This window comes from Poeciliopsis prolifica, unplaced genomic scaffold (genome assembly GCF_027474105.1).
Source record: "Poeciliopsis prolifica strain line A6 unplaced genomic scaffold, Auburn_PproV2 SCAFFOLD001, whole genome shotgun sequence".
Lineage (NCBI taxonomy): Eukaryota > Metazoa > Chordata > Actinopteri > Cyprinodontiformes > Poeciliidae > Poeciliopsis > Poeciliopsis prolifica.
In genome coordinates, this window is record NW_026562376.1 from 3206490 (window position 1) to 3225123 (window position 18634).

Genomic DNA, 18634 nt, shown 5'->3' on the forward strand with positions numbered 1-18634 from the left:
AGCCCTCTGTAGGTTGAATGTTGGCTAATGCACCTGATTTTTCCTGTACTAAGGATGGAGCTTTTTCAGCGTCTACGTCACAAACCCAGGTTAAAATCTTACCTCGCTCCAGAATTTCAGGCGCTTCACGCGGACATAGTGACAAGCGGATCACTATTGCCATGCTTGATCAACGAGAAAGATACATGAACAAGATCGCTGCTGTCATGAGACAGAGATGGAAAAAAGAGTGAGTACATGAGGTAAAAGATGTCCGGTTTAGCTTGCAGATGAAAGCTATTTTAGCTAAGCTAATGTTGCTAGCTCGTCAATAAGTACTTCAGTAAATATATTTATTTTAGTATTACACAGAGGTGGGTAGAGTACTCAAAATCTGTAATAGGGTAATTGTTGAAACGTATATTGTTTAGAAGTTAGGAACGAGGCAGGAGCTAGTTATAAACTTGTAGTGTTTGTTGTCATAGCTACTTCCTTCCAAGATGGCTGCCGCTTACCAAGTTCACGGAAAGGCAGCCGGGGAATCGGTTAATCTCGGTTTTACTCCGTCATATTCCGCATGGTCTCACCATCCCGCATCATATCTGTGAACGCTATCATGCTTCACTCATGAAACACAGAGAGGTGACGGGATCCTCTCCCTCCTTATTCGGTCATTAGTATTCAGGACGCGCTGCCTTCCTTCCTGCTGTCCGCCGCTCGCTCCCCTGACGGAGAATCAGCCGGCGTTGATTAATTTCAGCCTATTAGCACCCCTCGTCCGCCTCCCCCGGCTCCGCCCAGGTTAAGTCCCCGCGCACAGCCACGCGCATGCGCGCAGGCGGGGGTTGCTGCTGGGTGAGCGATGGCGGACAGGTTGCCAGGGAAGCGGTTGTTGTCAGAGCGATATTAATGAGCGGGTTGCTCCGGTGCCGGTTGTTCGTGCCAGCATGTTTAAGTGTTTGGGTGTTGGCGTGCCAAAAGAAAGAAGGAACGGCTTGTTTTTCTGTCCGTGCGCCTTTACGCATAGAGATGCTTTTTTTTGTGTGTGTCTGTCACCGCCTGTGTGTGATATCCAGCAATGCCATGGCCTGAGGGACGCGGGCTTATGCGTGTGTTTGTGCGTGAGTGTGTGCGCTCTGTGGAGGCCTGTCCTAGTTTCCTGCTCCTCACCGGGGAGCTGGAGGATCCAAGGACTGACGCACATCACCTGACAGCCGCCCCGCTGCTCCCGTGCCCCGCACCATGGGTGTGTGAGTGTGTGACAGAGATGGAGCGCCTGTGCGTGTGTGTGTATGTGTGTGTGTGTTGGCGGTCGATCTGTGCGCAGAGGCAGCCTTACTTGGAGGAGGTGGGAGAGAATTTTCCTGCAGTGACCCCTTCAGGCGGATTGGGGAGGAAAAGATGTCACACAAATCTTAAAACAACAAAGCTAAATGTGTTTTCCTGAAGTCCAAACACACACAGTGGCCCAGATTTACCAAGTAGGAGCACAGGAGACTTACATCTTTATTTATTAAAAATGTCTGCAACTCATTAGTGCTTTTATTACAACTATTGCAGATGTCACTTAATAATCTAAAATATTATTGAAAAATTTGTTTTAGTGATTCATTTAACTCACTAGACAAATATTTTTGTCTATTTTTTGTGCAAATATCCTGGTGTATTCTAAATTACACAAAACTAACTTACAAGTAACTTTAAGCAAAATTTAAGAGCTTGCACTGAGTTACTAATTACTTAATGTCAATTTAAAAAAGTACTAGTTTCTCGTACTTTTAAAAACCCAATTATAAATGAAATATTAGTAGAAACTTATGTAGTGAATGTTAAGGGACATTAAGATGATTAATCCAGACGTTAACCTGAACAATAAAATGTTCACTGCTGTGAAATAAGTTTCTTGTTTTAATGAAGAAACCTGAAACAGAGAACAACACCAAGAAGTTTAAATAAAGGTTCCAAATTATAGAAAATATTTTCAAAAATGTGCTTTTATGATTCAATGTGAATTCAAAATACAACCTAATACAAATTGAAAAGTCCAGTGGATTCAGTTCGATTGGGACCAAAATAATCCACTTCCGGTTGTTGGAGCGTCCTCCAGTCTGCTTTGCATTCATATGCATTCAAAACAAAACAAGTTTCGTCAGTGGAGCAGACTTCAGGTGATGCATTCACACCTCACCAAATGACCCGGACTCTCTGGGCAAACGGACTGGAGTTGGATTAAAGTGGACTAAACTGGGCTGGTGTGAATGCAAGACAGTAGATCCTGGGTGGGCTGGCATTACTCCGAATCATGCAAACCCAAGGAAACATTGAGAAAAAAAAACTATTTCACAAAAATTAAATCTTCACAAACAGAACAGAAATCAGCTGATTTCTCGCCCAGACCTGATCACAAAGTAACTTTTTTTTTTCAATAAATTTTGTCTGAAGTGTTTGTGAAGCAGCAAGTTTCAACATGAAGACCAAAATGACTCACAGATGTAAAACATTTCTCAACTTTGAGCTGAAAATTGTAAAAACTGAGAACAAAAAAGAAAAGGTGCAACAACTAAACGAACTTAGTGACAGACTAAAACAGCAGCGTCTTAAGAGGCAAATCTAATCCTCAGAGAGGATCTTAACTTCCATCCACGTCTGTCTGTCTCAGGTGAAAGGTCAGCTTTGATGAGTTGTAAAATATCCATAATCACATATTCCAAACCTCCTCTGACCTCCTGAGTCGCAGCTTCATATTCATAGTTGCTCAGGTCTGCAGACGCAAACCTTTGCAGGCCCGAGTGCTTTATTAGGAAAAAAATGTCATGAATTTCTTATAGGCTGCTAATGCTGTGAGATACGTTAGGATCTGAACACATTAAAGTTTCAAACACGTTAGATTGTTGAAGACAAAGGAAAGCAAATGAAAGGAGAGGCTGTTTTTTGAGGGTTTATTTTTGTAAATCGGTGAAATGTTGAAAGTCCAGCTTCTAGAAATACCGACACAACAAAAAACAATGAAACTGAGAAAGTAAAGTTACAGTTCAGTCAAACCAGAAAAATTAGACGAGCAGCAGAGTAATATCTCAATAATTCAGCAGCTCTGATGTTCTGCGGCGTGCAGCATGAGGGTTCTCTCTCTGACCCTCCCATCGCCAGCCGGGTTTCCTGCTGAATCCAGAGTTTGGAGTTAGTTTCAGTTTGACCGCCTCTCCCCGAGATGCTGACCTCTGAGTTCGGATCGTTCCCGCAGAGACCGACCTCCCACCTGAAGCGGACTCTGTGTGGCCTGAGCGCCAGTGTTTCGTACCGCAGAGGTCGTGACCCCGCTGCCTCGAGTACATTTGTCTTCCTCTGAATGATTACATATTAACACTGGCACACACACACACTCGGACTGATAGCTGCTGAGTGATCCTTTAACCTCCAGTAAGGAGCAGCTTGTTCTCCTGATGGGAGCAGGGGCCTCACTTTGTTCAGCCGGGGTGTCCCTGCATCTTTAAAGTCTTTAAAAGTCTTTAATTCATGTTTCTAAATTAATCTTAAAATGTCTTAAGTTCATGTAAAAAAGCAAGTTATTTTCTTTTCTGTCAATCAAAAGTTGGAGTCGCACTCAGAGCTTCATTGTGTTCTGCGACTTAAAAAAAACCCCAACAACTTTATTGATCCCACTAAACAGCTGCTAACATTGTAAGAAGGTTGGTGGCTTTTCTTATTGAGTTCAAATTTATCGCCAGCAATATACAACTTTTGTACATTTCTGTGGAGACATAGATCTTAAATTTTACTCAAAATAGTTGTAAAATGTCTTAGATTTGTGAATCTAAAGTAGGGCCTTAAATGTCTTAAATTCAATAAATTTTGACTAGATATGTTTATTTAATCTCTGGGTTCTGCAACGCAAGATGGTTGCAGAGTGCTAACTATCTGCTGACATAACTTTCTATCTCGCTAGCTCTTTTGCTTCTGTAATTTAAGGGGTAAGTTTAAATTTATGGTCAGTTGGCTGGATGATGTTTGTTCATTACTGTAGAGATTGGGTCTTAAATTTCATCATAATCTGAGTTGGTGAAACCTGCAGAAACTCCGCCATCATATCAGTCCCTTTTCACTCCTATTTTTCCCTCATTCTGACCTGTTTTTCTCGTGTTTGGAGAGATAAATTGCTGTTTTCTTTGCAGGTAAACGGTTTCAGGAGTGGGTTTGTGTGATTTTGTGCCTCTTCCTCTTCATCATCAACTTCTTCTTCCTCCTCCTGCACTTCTCCACCGTTCACATCTACAAGATCATCTTCGGCATTGGTAAGAGAACAATCAGAGACTTTTGTTTTTGTCCTTTTTTTTTTACATGACATACTTTTTCCTCGACTCCAGTTTTGGGAATAGTGACGGCAGATTTTGCCTCGGGGATTGTCCATTGGGGAGCCGACACCTGGGGATCCGTGGATATTCCTGTTGTTGGGAAGGTGAGCAGAAAAAACACAACTTTACAGCAAAAAAAAATCTTTAATAAATAGAAACCATTTTAAAGAAGCTCCTTTGCATTGAGTTTTAATTGGTCAATAGAAATGCAGCTACTGGCACAAGTGACTCCATTTCCCTATATGTAAATTACAGGTAAATCTCATGACCATTGTTGTAAATTTTATCCTGCAGAAGTCATTTTGCTTACGATTCTCTAAAATCTTGATCTGTTTTATTTGAAAACTTCATTTTTATCGGTTTGCACTTCTTTAATTTAATCAAAATGATAGAAAAATCATTAATTTTAGCTATTAGGCTTTGTTTACATTGTTATCTTATTCAACATGGGAGATTCTGTTTCACTTGAAATAAAGGCCTTCAATTTATTTGCCTGCGACTTACTGGACAATAAACTGTCCCAGAAGTCATTGCGATACATAATAACACTGTTATTTTGAGACAATATTCAACAAATACAATAATAATCATCATTGTTATCATTATACCAAACATCAGAAAAGCTTTATTTCTAAAAATTATTTTACACTGGAGCTGGAAAACCTTTTAAATATCCAAAGTAAATAAAATTATTAAAATATTTTATTATTTTTAATAAAATACAGAGACTTCATAAAATGGTTATGAAGTCTCTGTAGCCAAAATTGCTTTCCAAAAATTAATAATCATTCAGTTTTGACAGGGAAAACAGGCAAAAGAGGCAGATGGTGCAAACTAACTACATCACACTTCAAAATGGCGACTGTTCAACGGTATTAAAGACGATTGTTGTCCAAATGGAAATTATCACTCTGATTTTAATTAATCAATTAATTGATTTATTGCTCATTGGTTGTCATAATTTGTCATTGGTGTGTTGGTTAAAGATGGCTGCACTCACTTCACACATTAAAATACACATTTTACAACAAAGCCAATTAGATTAAAGTTCATCCTCATTTCATCCACTTAAAATCAGTGATCAGGTGCAGCTTGCAGGTCGTTTGTTTTGATTAATACCATCAGATTTTCACGGTTTGTGTGTTGCCTGGATGTCTCTTACGTTTATGTTTTATTCATAGTGAAATAATTTGTTGAAATGTTAAAATCTAATGTGCATTTTTAGAGCTCTTGTACCCCAATTAGAGCGGCGACCGTTTGTGCTGCTCACATATGTTATCAGTGCATGATTAGTAATGAGTCGATATTAGTCAGAATTTGATTCAAATTTATAAAACATGCAAAACGTCATGTGAAGGCGCGTTGTTGGAGGTAAGCAGAGTAAATATTAACAGGGTTTATTTTCTGAGTTCAGATTAAAATTGAGGATTTTATTGTTTGATGTTTCTCGTCTGCAGGATTTCAGATTTTTCTGCTTTCAGTTGAGCTTTTAAACAAATCCTCTGTTTTTAGAGGATCCTGATTCATTATTCATCCCTTCCTCAATTCCTTCTTTGTTTCCTTCCTTTTTTCCTTCTCTCCTTCCTTCCTTGGTGTTCATCCTTCTTTTCTGCCCTTCTCTTCTTTCTATCCTCCTTTGTTCTTTCCTTTTTTGTGTCCTACCTTCCTTCCTCCTCTCATTGTATGTTATCCTTCCTTCATTCTTTCCTCTTTTGCTTTTCTTATTTTTTTCCATCATTTATTCCTTCCTTAGTTGTTCCCTTTTTCCTTTTCATTCTTTCTTGACTTTTTATTTTGTCTTTTCATTTCTTTCTTTTGCTTTCATTTGTTTTCTTTTTTTCTTTTGTTCTTCCTTTCTTTCTTGTTATCTTTCTTCTGTTCTTCATTTCTTTGTTCATTTATTTTTTGTTTCTTTTGTTCAGTCTTTATTTATTTTATTTAGCTCTCCCTTTTAACCTTTCTGTTCTTTCATTCATTTGTTCTTCCTTCTTTTGGTTCTTTCTTTTTCCTTCATTCCTCCTTTTGTGTTCTTTCTCACTTTCATCCTTTCTAACATCCTGTCTTTTTCTTTCTTCCTTTTGTTTGTTCTCTTTTTCTTTTTTTGTTCTTTTTCATCCTTTCATCTCATCTCTCTTGTTTCTTTCTCCACTTTGCACCTTTTTCTCCAACTTCCATTATTTCCTTCTCTCCTTCCCTCCTTGTTTCCCCTCCTTTCCTTCGGTTTGACCATCATGGCCGACGGTTCCCTTCCTTCCCCTGAAAAAGTCAGAAATGAAACTTAAAAAGTGAATAAATATAACGACTTGGAGCAGATGTCTACATGCTACATCTTGGAGTTTTACATGAAATCCTTCAGTTTAATTCAGAGCCCGATGTTTCCATGATTCATTTTTCTTTACAATAAAAGTTTCTTCCCCTCTTGCATCACATTTCCATGTTTGCTGTAATTTCCATGTTTTTTTTCCGAGGGCGTTGCGTGGGCGGAGGATGTTCATGTATGATGTGGCATTTTTGAAGCTGAAGACACAGCGGTGTATTTACATGTCGTGTCCGTCGCCATAGGAGAGCCCTAATAAATGTATTTAGAGGAGAAGAAGAAGAATAGACGTTAGCGGAGAACAGACGGGCTGCGTTAATGTGTGTGTTGATGTGTGTGTGCGGTTACCTCAGTGGTGGCTCTGAGCGGAAGAATAAAGCAGGTTTGTGCTTCTATTTAAGGTTAGTTTGAATATCAAAGCCTGACTGGATGCAGAACACCCGAGGCTAATAGAGCCACTTTCATTCTTTGTTTGTTTCCGTTTGCTGCCGTGTGTAGGTCTGGTGTCTACATGAGCTCGTTCTGACTTCACTTCCAGCTTCCTTTGTTGTCCGTAATTGTTGGGACATCTCTGAGGAAGTTGCTCAGGTTGAGAAACACAAAGAGCGTAGAAGCGTTTATGCTAACTGTCTTCAGGCCGCTGAATCTCGACTTGGCTCCCAGAACGATGAGGCCGGACTCTCAGTCCAAAGGTTCAGTGTCTCTGCCGCATTTTTTGCGCAAAAAAGTCTGACAGTGAAAAAATATCGACACCAGTCAGATGTGGCGGCCTGCTTAACGAAGTGGGTCTTAGGATTGGAATCGTTTATCCAACATATCCCACAGATCTACTGTTTACTAACGCAATTAACAGGAGCTACCACCGTTAGCAGGATCTAATGCCGTTAGCAGGAGCTAATGCTGTTAGCAGGAGCTAATGCCGTTAGCAGGAGCTAACATGAAAGCTAAACAATTGCAAGATTATGAAGTAGATATTTTAAACCAACAACAAAACAAATATTTAAAGCTGCAATAAGTAACTTTTACTTAAAAATTTTGTTTACGTATTTGTTAAAGCTTTCACTACATTCACTAGCCTTAGCATTCTTGAGAGGTTCTGCTAGCTGCAGCACAGCAAAGAGCAAAAGGATGTTGGGTGATTGACACCGCTAAGACCCGCTTGCTAACTGTGATTGGTAGAAACTAGAGCCCTTTTTTAAAGGTTTTGTTGGCTATAGTAGCTTCTATTTGAAAGTAGTTTGACAGGAAACAGAGTAACAAGAGCTCTTTGAATCAAATAGTTTATTCCTGGAATCTGGATTAACCTCTTCCAGCAGCAGAGACGTCATTTTCTCTGACTCTCTCCTCTTCATCTGTTTGGTCCGCCTCATCTCCATCATTTTTCTTCTGTCTCCTTTTTCAATGCACTCCGGTTCATATTGAAGCAACTGAACGTTACTCAATGTGCAAAACTTAATGTTTTAGCTGGATATGGCACCTAGCATATGTCATGTACCCAGAATGCATTGCAACATAAACAACATGGCGACATCCGTGTAACAATATTATATTTAAATTTAGGAAAACTAAACACCCTACAGTATTTTTACTGCACTGTTTATCACCTGAAATGAAGTCTATTGTTACAACTAATCAGTTTAAATACCTCAATCTATTCAAGTTATTTAATGATCTAAAAGTTCTGGTGGAAATCAGACTTGAGTATTTTTAATTTGAAAAGAAAAAAGATAATTTAATCAGAGTAAATTTATATTTTAACAAGGACACTTACTTTTAAACATAGATTTAGATTAGTCAGACTGATGACCTGAAATATTTAAGAATGATGAAAAAAACAAAAATAAGTGACTGCGTAGAGGTGTGAATGATTTTTTCATGTGAAACTTGAGCACATTAAATAAAGAAAGTTTGGGGAAAACAAAAGCATCTGATATGATTTGAAGGAAACTTACAAGGGGAAACTCTCCCATTCATCATCGAAACATAAAACGATTTATTTTAAATTGAGCCCATAAAACGGGTTTTCTTTAGTCTCCACAGAACTGGAATTACAGCCGCGTTTTAAGAAGAGCTGCACAGCCTCCCTGTAGTGCTCAGAACAATTCCTTCGCGAGGCTTCGGGCCACGCTGTATTTTCTTTAGTCTTCATGTCGTTGAGCTTTAATTGACTCAACAAGGATTTCGCAGTCCTCTAATGAGTCTACTTTGAGGACAAAGTCACGCTCATTAGTTCCCAATGATGCTCGATTCACTCTGAAATTTGCCAGATGTGCTTCCAGTTTAGGAGGATGTGTTTGAAGATGGTCCGTCCCAGTCTGCTCGGCTTCTCATTGTTTAAAAGCAGCTTTTCTTCCTGTCTGCCTTTTTTAAAGTCTTTAACAAACATCTGCAGTTCTCTGCGAGGAGGATTCGCTTTCTAATGTGAACACAGACACAAAAACTGGTAACAAAATCGCAGGAACTGAAATTGAGAAAAGATTTTTTTAAACTGAGATTAAAAAAAACAGTAATGGGAAAAACTGAAACTAAATTGTTCTGAAAGTATAGATGTAACATATTTTATTTTCTGTTTTTTCAGCTTTTGAACTGTTGTGAAATACATTTTTTTTCCCCTACACAAGTGATTTACATCAGCTGTGGTCAGATTAAGCTGCTCCGCAAAATGACGACAGCAAAAGTTTGTATAACTTTGCTAGAGGATGCCAAAGTTATGGTAGAAGTAATAATAACTTTATAAAGTGCTGAACAATTAGAAGGTTAAAGAAACCCTAAATAAAAGCAATACATTTAAAAATATATATATATATGTATATATATATTTTAGATAAAAATACATGTATCATATTTAATAGCAGGAAAAAATATGATGAAATGAAATGTAGAAGAAAAAAAGTGGGGCTTTTCATTAAGCTGCTGGTTTTCTCCAAATTTTAAGACTTTCTTCAATTTTTCTTTTCTCTAGATGTTTCCATTTCCCTTAAAATTGCACAAATAAGAACTACTGGTACATAGAGATGCTATAATAAATCTAGGTACACCTCAGAAAGTTCATATCTGCACCCTAGATGCACAGAAGCAGATATCAAATGCCTGGCAGACATTATTTTAAAGGGGTTACACACAATCTGCATCTGTGCACTCCCTGCACAGACGCAGATTTTAAATGCCTATTTGAAATTATTTTTTTGCTATATTCTGGCGCCCGCTCTAGCACAGCACCCCTATGTGTCACATGTAGTGCATGCCCACTTTTTGGGCCCCTTAAAGTTGAAATTTCTCCTAAAAATAAAAGAAAAGAGGAAAAAAATCTGTTGAAATAAATGTTAGAAGGACAAAAAGTGGGGGTGTTGGGGCGTGTCTGCCGGAGCAGTGGGACTGCGGCGGTTGCCGGGGCGATGGGCGATGTGAGCCGGTGATTAACGGGCTTCGTGCCACGCAGGCCGCTAAACGGTGTGGGATTAGAGGACATACAGCGACCGGCGGCCCGCCGTCATAACTGGGAGCGCCGGAGCCGCCCCGCTCGGCACGACCTCCGTGGCTTAGCCGGCCTTTCATGTGCCTGAGGGCCGCGGGGAGCGGAGAGGCAGCGGAGAGGCAGCGGAGAGGGCCGATGCGACGGAGATGGAGACCTAATTGCACAGATATCAACAGATAGCTTCAGAGTTTACAGTGGCACCCATCGATGACGTGCACAGATCGGCAACAGTGATTGTTTCGAGCAGCAAACCCAACAATAATGAGTTTTCATGCTGATGCTTCCGTACCCACACACACACACAGAAACACACACATGCAAACCTTCGCTTCTGTCGCCTTTTCTTCCACCTGGGGAAATAAATTACCTTTATCCAGCGTGTGCTCGTGGGTGTGTTTCCCTTTGTCCGCTTTTAAGCTTCTGAGATTCTGATTCAGCCTTTCATTTGAGACCCCCGCGCTCTCACAGACAGGTGTCTGCCTCTGCACAGAGCAGGTGGGGTTTGAGCTGCCTGCCTGTGTGTGTGTGTGTGTTTTGAAGCTGGTATTTTTCAGTTTTTGTGTGTGTGTCTGAGCAGGTCGACTGCTGTTCTGGGCTTTATTAGGATGCTGGATGTGTGCTTTGGGGTTGAGCTCGATGCTCAGCATTGCCAAGTGTGGTGAGAATTCCTCCGTGTGTTTAATCTGCATTGTTTCGCTTTGCAGTTTGTTTATTATCCAGAAAAGAAAAACAAAAAAAGCTGCAAATGACTTTCAGTGTCGGCGGGGTTTACTTCCTGCTGAAGGTTTGTGTTAGCTAAGATATTTAACTGATCAACCTAAATAAAACGTGTCAAATGATTCATCAAATAAATAAATCCAGTTTTCAGCTGGAAGTCCTTCAAAATGCATGAAAGTAATTTAATCAGAATCAGATTTATTTGCACAGTTTGACTAAGACAAATATGGTTCTACACAAAAGACAGACATCTGTAAAAAAAGTCTTCACAGTTTGTATCCAGGATGTGTGAGGTCTGCAAAGATGTTCAAGTGGTTCTTCAAAATTTCTAGAGAAGTTCATAAATCTCCCTCCATCTTTTTGTTTCTTCAAAAAGATCTTTTAATGAAATTAAAATACATCCCAGTTTAATTAATCTGGCTCACATATTAGAATATAATCAAACGTCTGGTCTTTCAAGTATAACACACAGATTAAGACATTTAAAAACATGAAGCCAAAATTGGTCAAAGTACACCCTTGATGCTGTGTATCTTCTCTAATCTGCTGGCGCTAGTGACGCGTGCCTGCAGGCGCCGCTTCAAATTCAAAACATTTTAATTAAAGAATGCTTTACTGACCAAAAACGGAAATAAAACGTTCCTGTAATGCCCCCTTTAGTGAAGATTATTTACAGAGTTTGTTGTTCATGAAAGTGTAATGCTCAGAACAGAGGACCCAGAATTTCAGTCAGACATAAATAGAAAAGCAAATGTTTTATTGGGAATCAGGGTGTGGGACCAGCGGCCACCAGCAACGGGACAAGAACCTCTGAGAACAGACAAGCAGGTTAGTGGCTTGTAATCTTGGGGTCAAAGCTCAATAAGAAAAGCCACCAGCCTTCTTACAGTGGCACCGTCTGCCTGCCTGAGTGCTGAATGTAACTCCTGAAGGACAGATGGATGACATGAGCCTTAATGCACTGCAGCGCAGCAGCATGCAGGTGAACCAGATGAGTTTGATTGGAGAGGTGAGAGGAAAACAAAGCAGAATCATAACAGAAAGCTCTCTTGTAGTGGTTTGTTTTACAGCAAATATACTTTGTCTTGATTCATGTCCATAAAACCAGACCTTTCCAACGCTGGATGAACAGAAATCTGTCAAACATGTTTGTAGCGCCATAATTTCTTATCCCATTTCTGTAAAATATGGCTAAAACTAAAGATGAGAAAATTGCAGGTGTTTTTATGCATAAAGTTTGTTTTGTCCCGAGATATAAAAGTATAAACAGTTTGGTTTCTGACCTTTTTTATTAGTAAATGTGGGATGTGCAGTAAAAAGTTTTTAGACTGTAAACTTAAGTTATTTGTTAGCTTCAGCAGCTTATTCTGTCTCATAAATATACACAACTTTTTAACATTTTTGTGCCAAATTTGCAACAGTACTGCTTGTAGTGTAACACAGCAGCAGAAATAAAAACATTTTGAATTCACTTTAAACCCAGGAGTTATGTAGGAAACATGCCACTAGGGCATATACATGCGATTGATTGACAGCGCTAAGACCCACCTCCTGCCTCTCATTGGTTGTTTTTGCATTCCTTCAGACGCCAAAAGTAGATCAGGGAGGAATCGATCTTTTCACAGACTCAGTTTGTAAAAATCTTATTTTAAATTGTCAAATCATGGTGATGGTTATAACAAATATGTTAAAAAGTATATATTTTATAAAAGTTACTGCAGATTTAATGTCCAAGCAAAAGAGAAACACAAAAACGGTTTTCTCTTTGCAGGCTTTCATCCGGCCGTTCAGGGAGCACCACATCGACCCGACCGCCATTACTCGGCACGACTTCATCGAAACCAACGGCGACAACTGCATGATCCCCATCCTGCCGCTCGCCCACATGGCCTACAGGTTCCTCACATGCACACCAGGTACGAACCGCTTCAGTTCCCGCCGCTGCTTCCAGCCGCTGCTTCCCGCCGCTGCTTCCCGCCGCTGCTTCCCGTCGCTGCTTCCCATCGCTGCTTCCCGCCGCTGCTTCCAGCTGCACTTCGTGGCATTCGGAAGTGACTCTGAGGACTCCCGAAGGTCAGATATTCTCCAGACTGTCAGGGTCAGAGCGGAGCGGCAAACAGGAAGTGGCTCCGGTGGTAGTTGTGTGCTCTGACCCTGAAGGGAGGACCTGGAGGAGGAGCAGCAGCGGGAGGAACAGGCAGAGCGCTTATTGAGGAGGTGACATTTCCACCTGTCATGTCTGCACTTCAACTGCAGCTCAAAGGTCGCTGATGGGTGGAGGACGGGGGCGGTGACACCACTTAGCCGGGTTAAAGGCGGCGCTACGCACAGTGCTGCAGGTTAAGCTGCTGCAAGCATCTGGAAGAGTTTCTGAGATAGAAATCATGATGGCTGAGCAAAATGTGCAAACAGCAGCAGCAGGCAGGACGCAACCATCAGTTAATAAATGCATTTATTAACTGAACCAGGGTTCAGTCTGAAATTACGGTTCAGACTAAACCATGGTTACGGTTCGGTTTCCTTATGCGTGAGATTATTGACGGGTCGAAAGTTGTAAATTTCCTCGTCCAACATCAAGTTGCTCTCATTCTCAGTTTCATGATTTATTGTGTAACTTTATCTAGAAATAATCAAAGTCCTAAAATATTAATCAGTTGAATGTATTTTAATGTCATATTTGAATGATTAATCAAAAATTTGTGTTAACATTAAAATATAAAAAGTAACAGATAAAACATATGTTTACCAATGTTATCATGCTGTATATATAATTTATTTTTTTTATTTTTTTCTAAATGATTAAATATTTACAATAACTAATTCATTCAAATTGTCTTGAGATTTTTTTATTTCATGCCATTTTATATTTTGATAATTAATAAAATAACTTAATATTAAACTCCAAAATAGTAATGTAAAAATATTAAATTATATTAAAAAGGTAATAAATATTTTTAGCAATGCGGTAGGTATAATTTCTATTTTTCTAAATCAGAACTACAAATATTTACAATAAATAATTCTTTTAAATTCTTAAATTTTCTTCCATTTCATGTCAAATAATCAAAATCGAAAAATATGTTTTAAATTGGAGAAAGAAAGAGGATTTTGTCACCTGGAGCTAAAAACAAACGGCCGATCTTCATCATGAAGGCTGAGCGTGAGGACGATGAAGGATGAGAGGACAGCTGAAGTCCACCAGTAGGGGACGCCCGCCCCGCCCCCACAGGGGGTCACGGGTCATCGAACGGGGACACAGACGCAGCGACATGTCCGCCTGTCATGTCCGCTCCCGAACAGGTCACCGCTTAGCGCTGGAGTCGGCCTGCCGGAGGGCGGGGGCATCTGAGGGTCACGCAGCGGCTAGATGACATCTAAACCTGTCATGTTGACGCCTTGCCGTGTCCCAAAGACGAAGACGCAGGACGGTTCGGAGAGTTGACGTCTCCTGCTGTCATGGCCGCTCCTGAACCGAGGTCAAGAGATTGTAGTTTTTCTATCTGAAGAGACGGAGAGGGAACGTGTTGTGATGAGGACGGATGTAAGTCGTTTCAGCAGAGAGGCATGAAGACGGTTAGCGAGTTCGTTTCTGTTGGATCAAAGGATCACAGAAATCTGATGCAAAATGAACTTAAATCAGCAGAAAAAAAACTCCTGGTTTTATCATCCAGAGCTCAGTTTGAAGATCATCAGCCTGCCTGCTGTTTCAGTTTCATTCAAAACAGAAAAAAGAACAAAAGATGGTGATTGTGTGGAGTATTACTTTCAGTCAATATCTTCCTTAGAGTATTTCTGGGACAAAAAGAACCAGTTGATTGATAATTTGCCTAACGGTTGTAGAAAGCATGATTTAGTTTAAACTTATAGTGTGTGTTTATTATAAGAAATAATTTTTTTACATATTTGTTAAAACTCTCTCTATGTTTTGATAGTATAATATGAGAGCTACTAATTCTACCAACCAAAGACAACCAGGAGGCAGTTCTTAGCGCTGTCAATTAATCTCATATACTCACTACTAAATGTTTCTGATGGCAGAAAAATAACTTACCATTAAAGGAAAACTGTTGATTCACTGTTATCGGTGGCTATGCTAACTGGCCTCATTCATGACAATCTATGTTGTGGTGAACCAGCGTAGCAGAGAGCAAAGGGGAAAGTGTGAGCAGCGCTACACTGAGTGGTGATTGACAGCGCTAAGACCCCTCCTCCAGGCTCTGATTGGTTGTTTCTTAGGTTCTATAACTGGGACAAGGCAGAAAAGCTAAATTTTTTTCCTCCTTCAAATTAGAACTGTTAACATCTGTATTTATCTTGTTAAACCAAAGACCAACAAGAATCAGCTGTAGCATGTTCCTACCGCACCCTAGCCTGAATATGCAGCTCTTATTTTAAAATAAACATTTACTGTGAAGAGTTGTACATTGTTTAAGGAGCTACATCTGCACCCAGTGTGTAACTGAAGTTTATGAGAACAGCACTGTTACAATTTTGGTCTAGTAACTGTTAAAGGTTTTTAATTTTAACCCGTTTTGTCTCTCAAACTGTAAAATAAAAGTGTATTTGAACAGGTTCTCACTCAGAAGGATTTAGAGTTTTTATTTCCTGACTCCTACTTTTGGTTCACAGCTTTGCATCGCTGCTCGCTGTGTGAAATTCAGTTTCGGTGCCACTTTGTCACAGTCGGAAAACCACTTATCTGCTGTTCACTGTCCCTCAGCCGAGCTGCGGTTTACCTGATTCAGAATATGGATAAACACACACTGTCCCAGGATGGGAAACATGTGTAAAGGAGAGGAAATATGGAGGATTGAAGCATTTAAAAGGGGGCGATAATGATGCACTGTCTTCCTTTTGACTTTTTCTCCTGTAGTTTTCCACCAGAAAACCAAAACCAGAGAAGAGATGAGTTTAGAGAGAACAGAAATGTCTTCAGAATCATTAGTAATCCATTAAATAAAAAAAATGTAAATCATATTAAATGTATTTCTTTCACACTTCACCTCCAATAACTTGCAGTCTATGCATTGCTACTCTTTCACCAGAGTCTGGGAGTTTGATTTCTAAACGAATGTAATTTATCTAGTGATTAATTGATTGTTGAATAACAGCAATCAATTATTTTAGTAATAAATTAATTAACTGGCAAAATGTGATTTGCTGGGGAGTTGTGAGCAACAAAAGACTTAATCTGAACTGATGTACAACATGTCTGTATTAAAATCCTTAAATATTAAAAATCTTAAAGTTTTCAGTTGCTGTAAGACAAAATGGTTGAAGTTAACTTTTTTTTACCCAGAATGCCCTGCTTGTTGCTCAAGTTACTCTGACAGGTTGTTGCTCGGTAGCCAAAGAGGGAGTGAGCTTGTTGTTCCCACCAACCGAGCTAGAAGAAGTTGAGCGGCTCATTTCCCAGAATGCTTTGTGATTCTGCATTGAAGTTTAGTGACATTTTAAAAATCCTATCAGACATTATCTACCGATATGGATCATGCGTTTCTAACGACATATACTGTTGATTTGTTGTCCAGCCTAACTCTCTGCTAACTACTCATAACCCTGAGTCAAAGATGTGTAATGTCCCTTTAACGTCTATAAATGCTGCCTGAATTTCTAAAACTGAAACAAAAGGTTGATCTGATTCATGATTAAAACTGTTAGAATTCCCAATAAAATAAAATAAAAACTAAACTTCTGGGTTAATTTCTTTAGTTTTTCATTAACTCTTTTTAAAGTATTTGCATCACAAACTTTCAGTGTGTTTCTGTCTCGGTGAGTCATTAACTCTTTCATTCTTCTTGTTTCAGAGGCCTTGGCGGCGTCCTACCCCGGGCACTGCTACGTGTTCGCCTTGGCGGTTTTTGTGACGCTGACCAATCAGATCCATAAGTGGAGCCACTCCTACTTCGGCCTCCCGCGCTGGGTCACTCTGCTGCAGGACTGGCACCTGGTGCTGCCACGGAAACACCACCGGATCCACCACGTTTCACCGCATGAGACGTACTACTGCATCACTACAGGTACGGCCGTCACTGCACCGCCTAAACCGAGCTGAGGTCTGGACTTTGACTGGGCCATTGCAACACCTTGGCTCCTTGTTTTCAGCCATTTTGTTTTATCCGGGATCCTTCCTCTGCAGATGACCCAGTTTGGACCTCATTTACTGACTCCAGAACATTCTGGAATCAGGGTTTTTGCACAACTTTTAGAGTTGAAAAGTAAGAAACTCAAGAACTTTTCAGGTTTGGAGAATAAATAAACATTTTTAAATATTAAATAATTGTTTTGATCAGTTGTTTTGAGTAGCTTTTTTACACCTTACTGGAGTAATTTTCAGTAACTTTTAATGAATGAAAAGCAAACATGTTTTTACCAAAAATTCACCACAGACACACACCTGCAGTTTTTTATTGGAAGAAACTGATTTAGAAAAATATTTATATTTTCTCTAATTTTGTCATTATGTTATTTATATGAATTATTTTTATTTTGACCTGTTAACTACTAAAATTTTCTCATTACTTTATATTTTGTTTCATCTGATGTCATTTTTAAATATTAAATGAATGATGTTCCAATCAGTACTCTGGTTGCTTTTAGAGAATACTTTTTTACTCATGAGTATTATGTTGAAATAGTGTTACTCTTATCAATAACATTTTTTGGATATTCTACCTCTGCTCACCAGATGTTAAAGGGGAAATATGCAAAATTACATTTTGTTTCCATTTTTGTACGTGTTTCACTTTCCACCGCTTCTAAAAACATCCCAGGCGCTTAAAAAAAAACATCCAACCATTTCTTGGTAATGAGTGTGTGGAAAATGAGCCATTCAAAAACCTCCAGAATGCAACCTCACCAATCAGCTGGTGGTATGCAGTTGTCAAGCAACCCAAACTGACCGCCAGCATGTTAGGTCAGCTGGTTTTACCACTCTATGCGCTGTACAATGGCTGCTGGAAAAGACAGCTGGCTCCACTTCTACTTTTCAAAGTTTTACAATTGCATAATTGCACGTCTGTTTGCGAACATTTTCACAGGTGAGTTTATACGTTGAGTTGGGGGGGCGCGTGGCCAGCAGCACATTATTTGGATTTAAAGAGACATAGCTCCCTAAAACAGCTCATTCTGAAAAGCACATACTAAAATCTCATCATCTAAGAATTATTTTGCGAATTAAAATGTGTTGAATATGTTTTGTATAGGCCACAGATCTATCTCAACCTTTTCAAGGAAGCATAGAAGGTCGCCTTCTATGTGTCCTTAAAAAGCTTATTAACACATAAAGTCGGCCATTTTGAATGGTTATAACAGAAGATGGTGATTCCAGAATAATTTAACTTTCCCTGCAAATTCACATAAAATGGCGATTGTGTGCGTGTCTGTGTGTGTCGGCTTATAAATAACTAAAAGCAAATGTTGTGCTAGTGTGCGTGTAGGTCTTTGGAGACCCGAGGCCTCTGTCACACATCCACACTCTGTATTCTGCCTGCATCTGGGTGAGAGCGGGAGGGATCCTCAGGGGGCGACTCGCCTTGTGCGTCACCCTGCGCCCCAGCGGACGCCAGATGTGAGCCGGAGCTGTCGGTGGTGACACGGCGAGCGCTCCAGTACATCTGCATCTGTTAGTGCGCGCTGGTCGCTCTGACCTCCTCTCCGGTTCCTAACCTGTGCGTGTGGAGGAAGGAGGTGGCGGTCGGGGATGGCAGAGTCGTCCCCTGCGGTCCCCTGCGCGCGCTGCCTGGCTGCCTGGGCCCGGCTCAGGGGCCTCTGGGGGCCCGCCTCGCTGCCTTTGTG

At 40.1% G+C, this 18634-nt stretch overlaps 1 protein-coding gene across 1 annotated transcript in view; it reads left to right on the forward strand.

Annotated features, from left to right (window-relative positions):
- si:ch211-212o1.2 (uncharacterized protein LOC492735 homolog) overlaps positions 1 to 18634 on the forward strand; it is a 33242-nt gene that overhangs the window by 11360 nt on the left and 3248 nt on the right. The window contains exons 2-5 of the mRNA XM_055036835.1: positions 4149 to 4268; positions 4341 to 4432; positions 12609 to 12753; positions 16645 to 16857. Of these exons, the coding sequence (XP_054892810.1) occupies positions 4149 to 4268; positions 4341 to 4432; positions 12609 to 12753; positions 16645 to 16857 (570 nt within the window). The remainder of the gene's footprint in view (positions 1 to 4148; positions 4269 to 4340; positions 4433 to 12608; positions 12754 to 16644; positions 16858 to 18634) is intronic.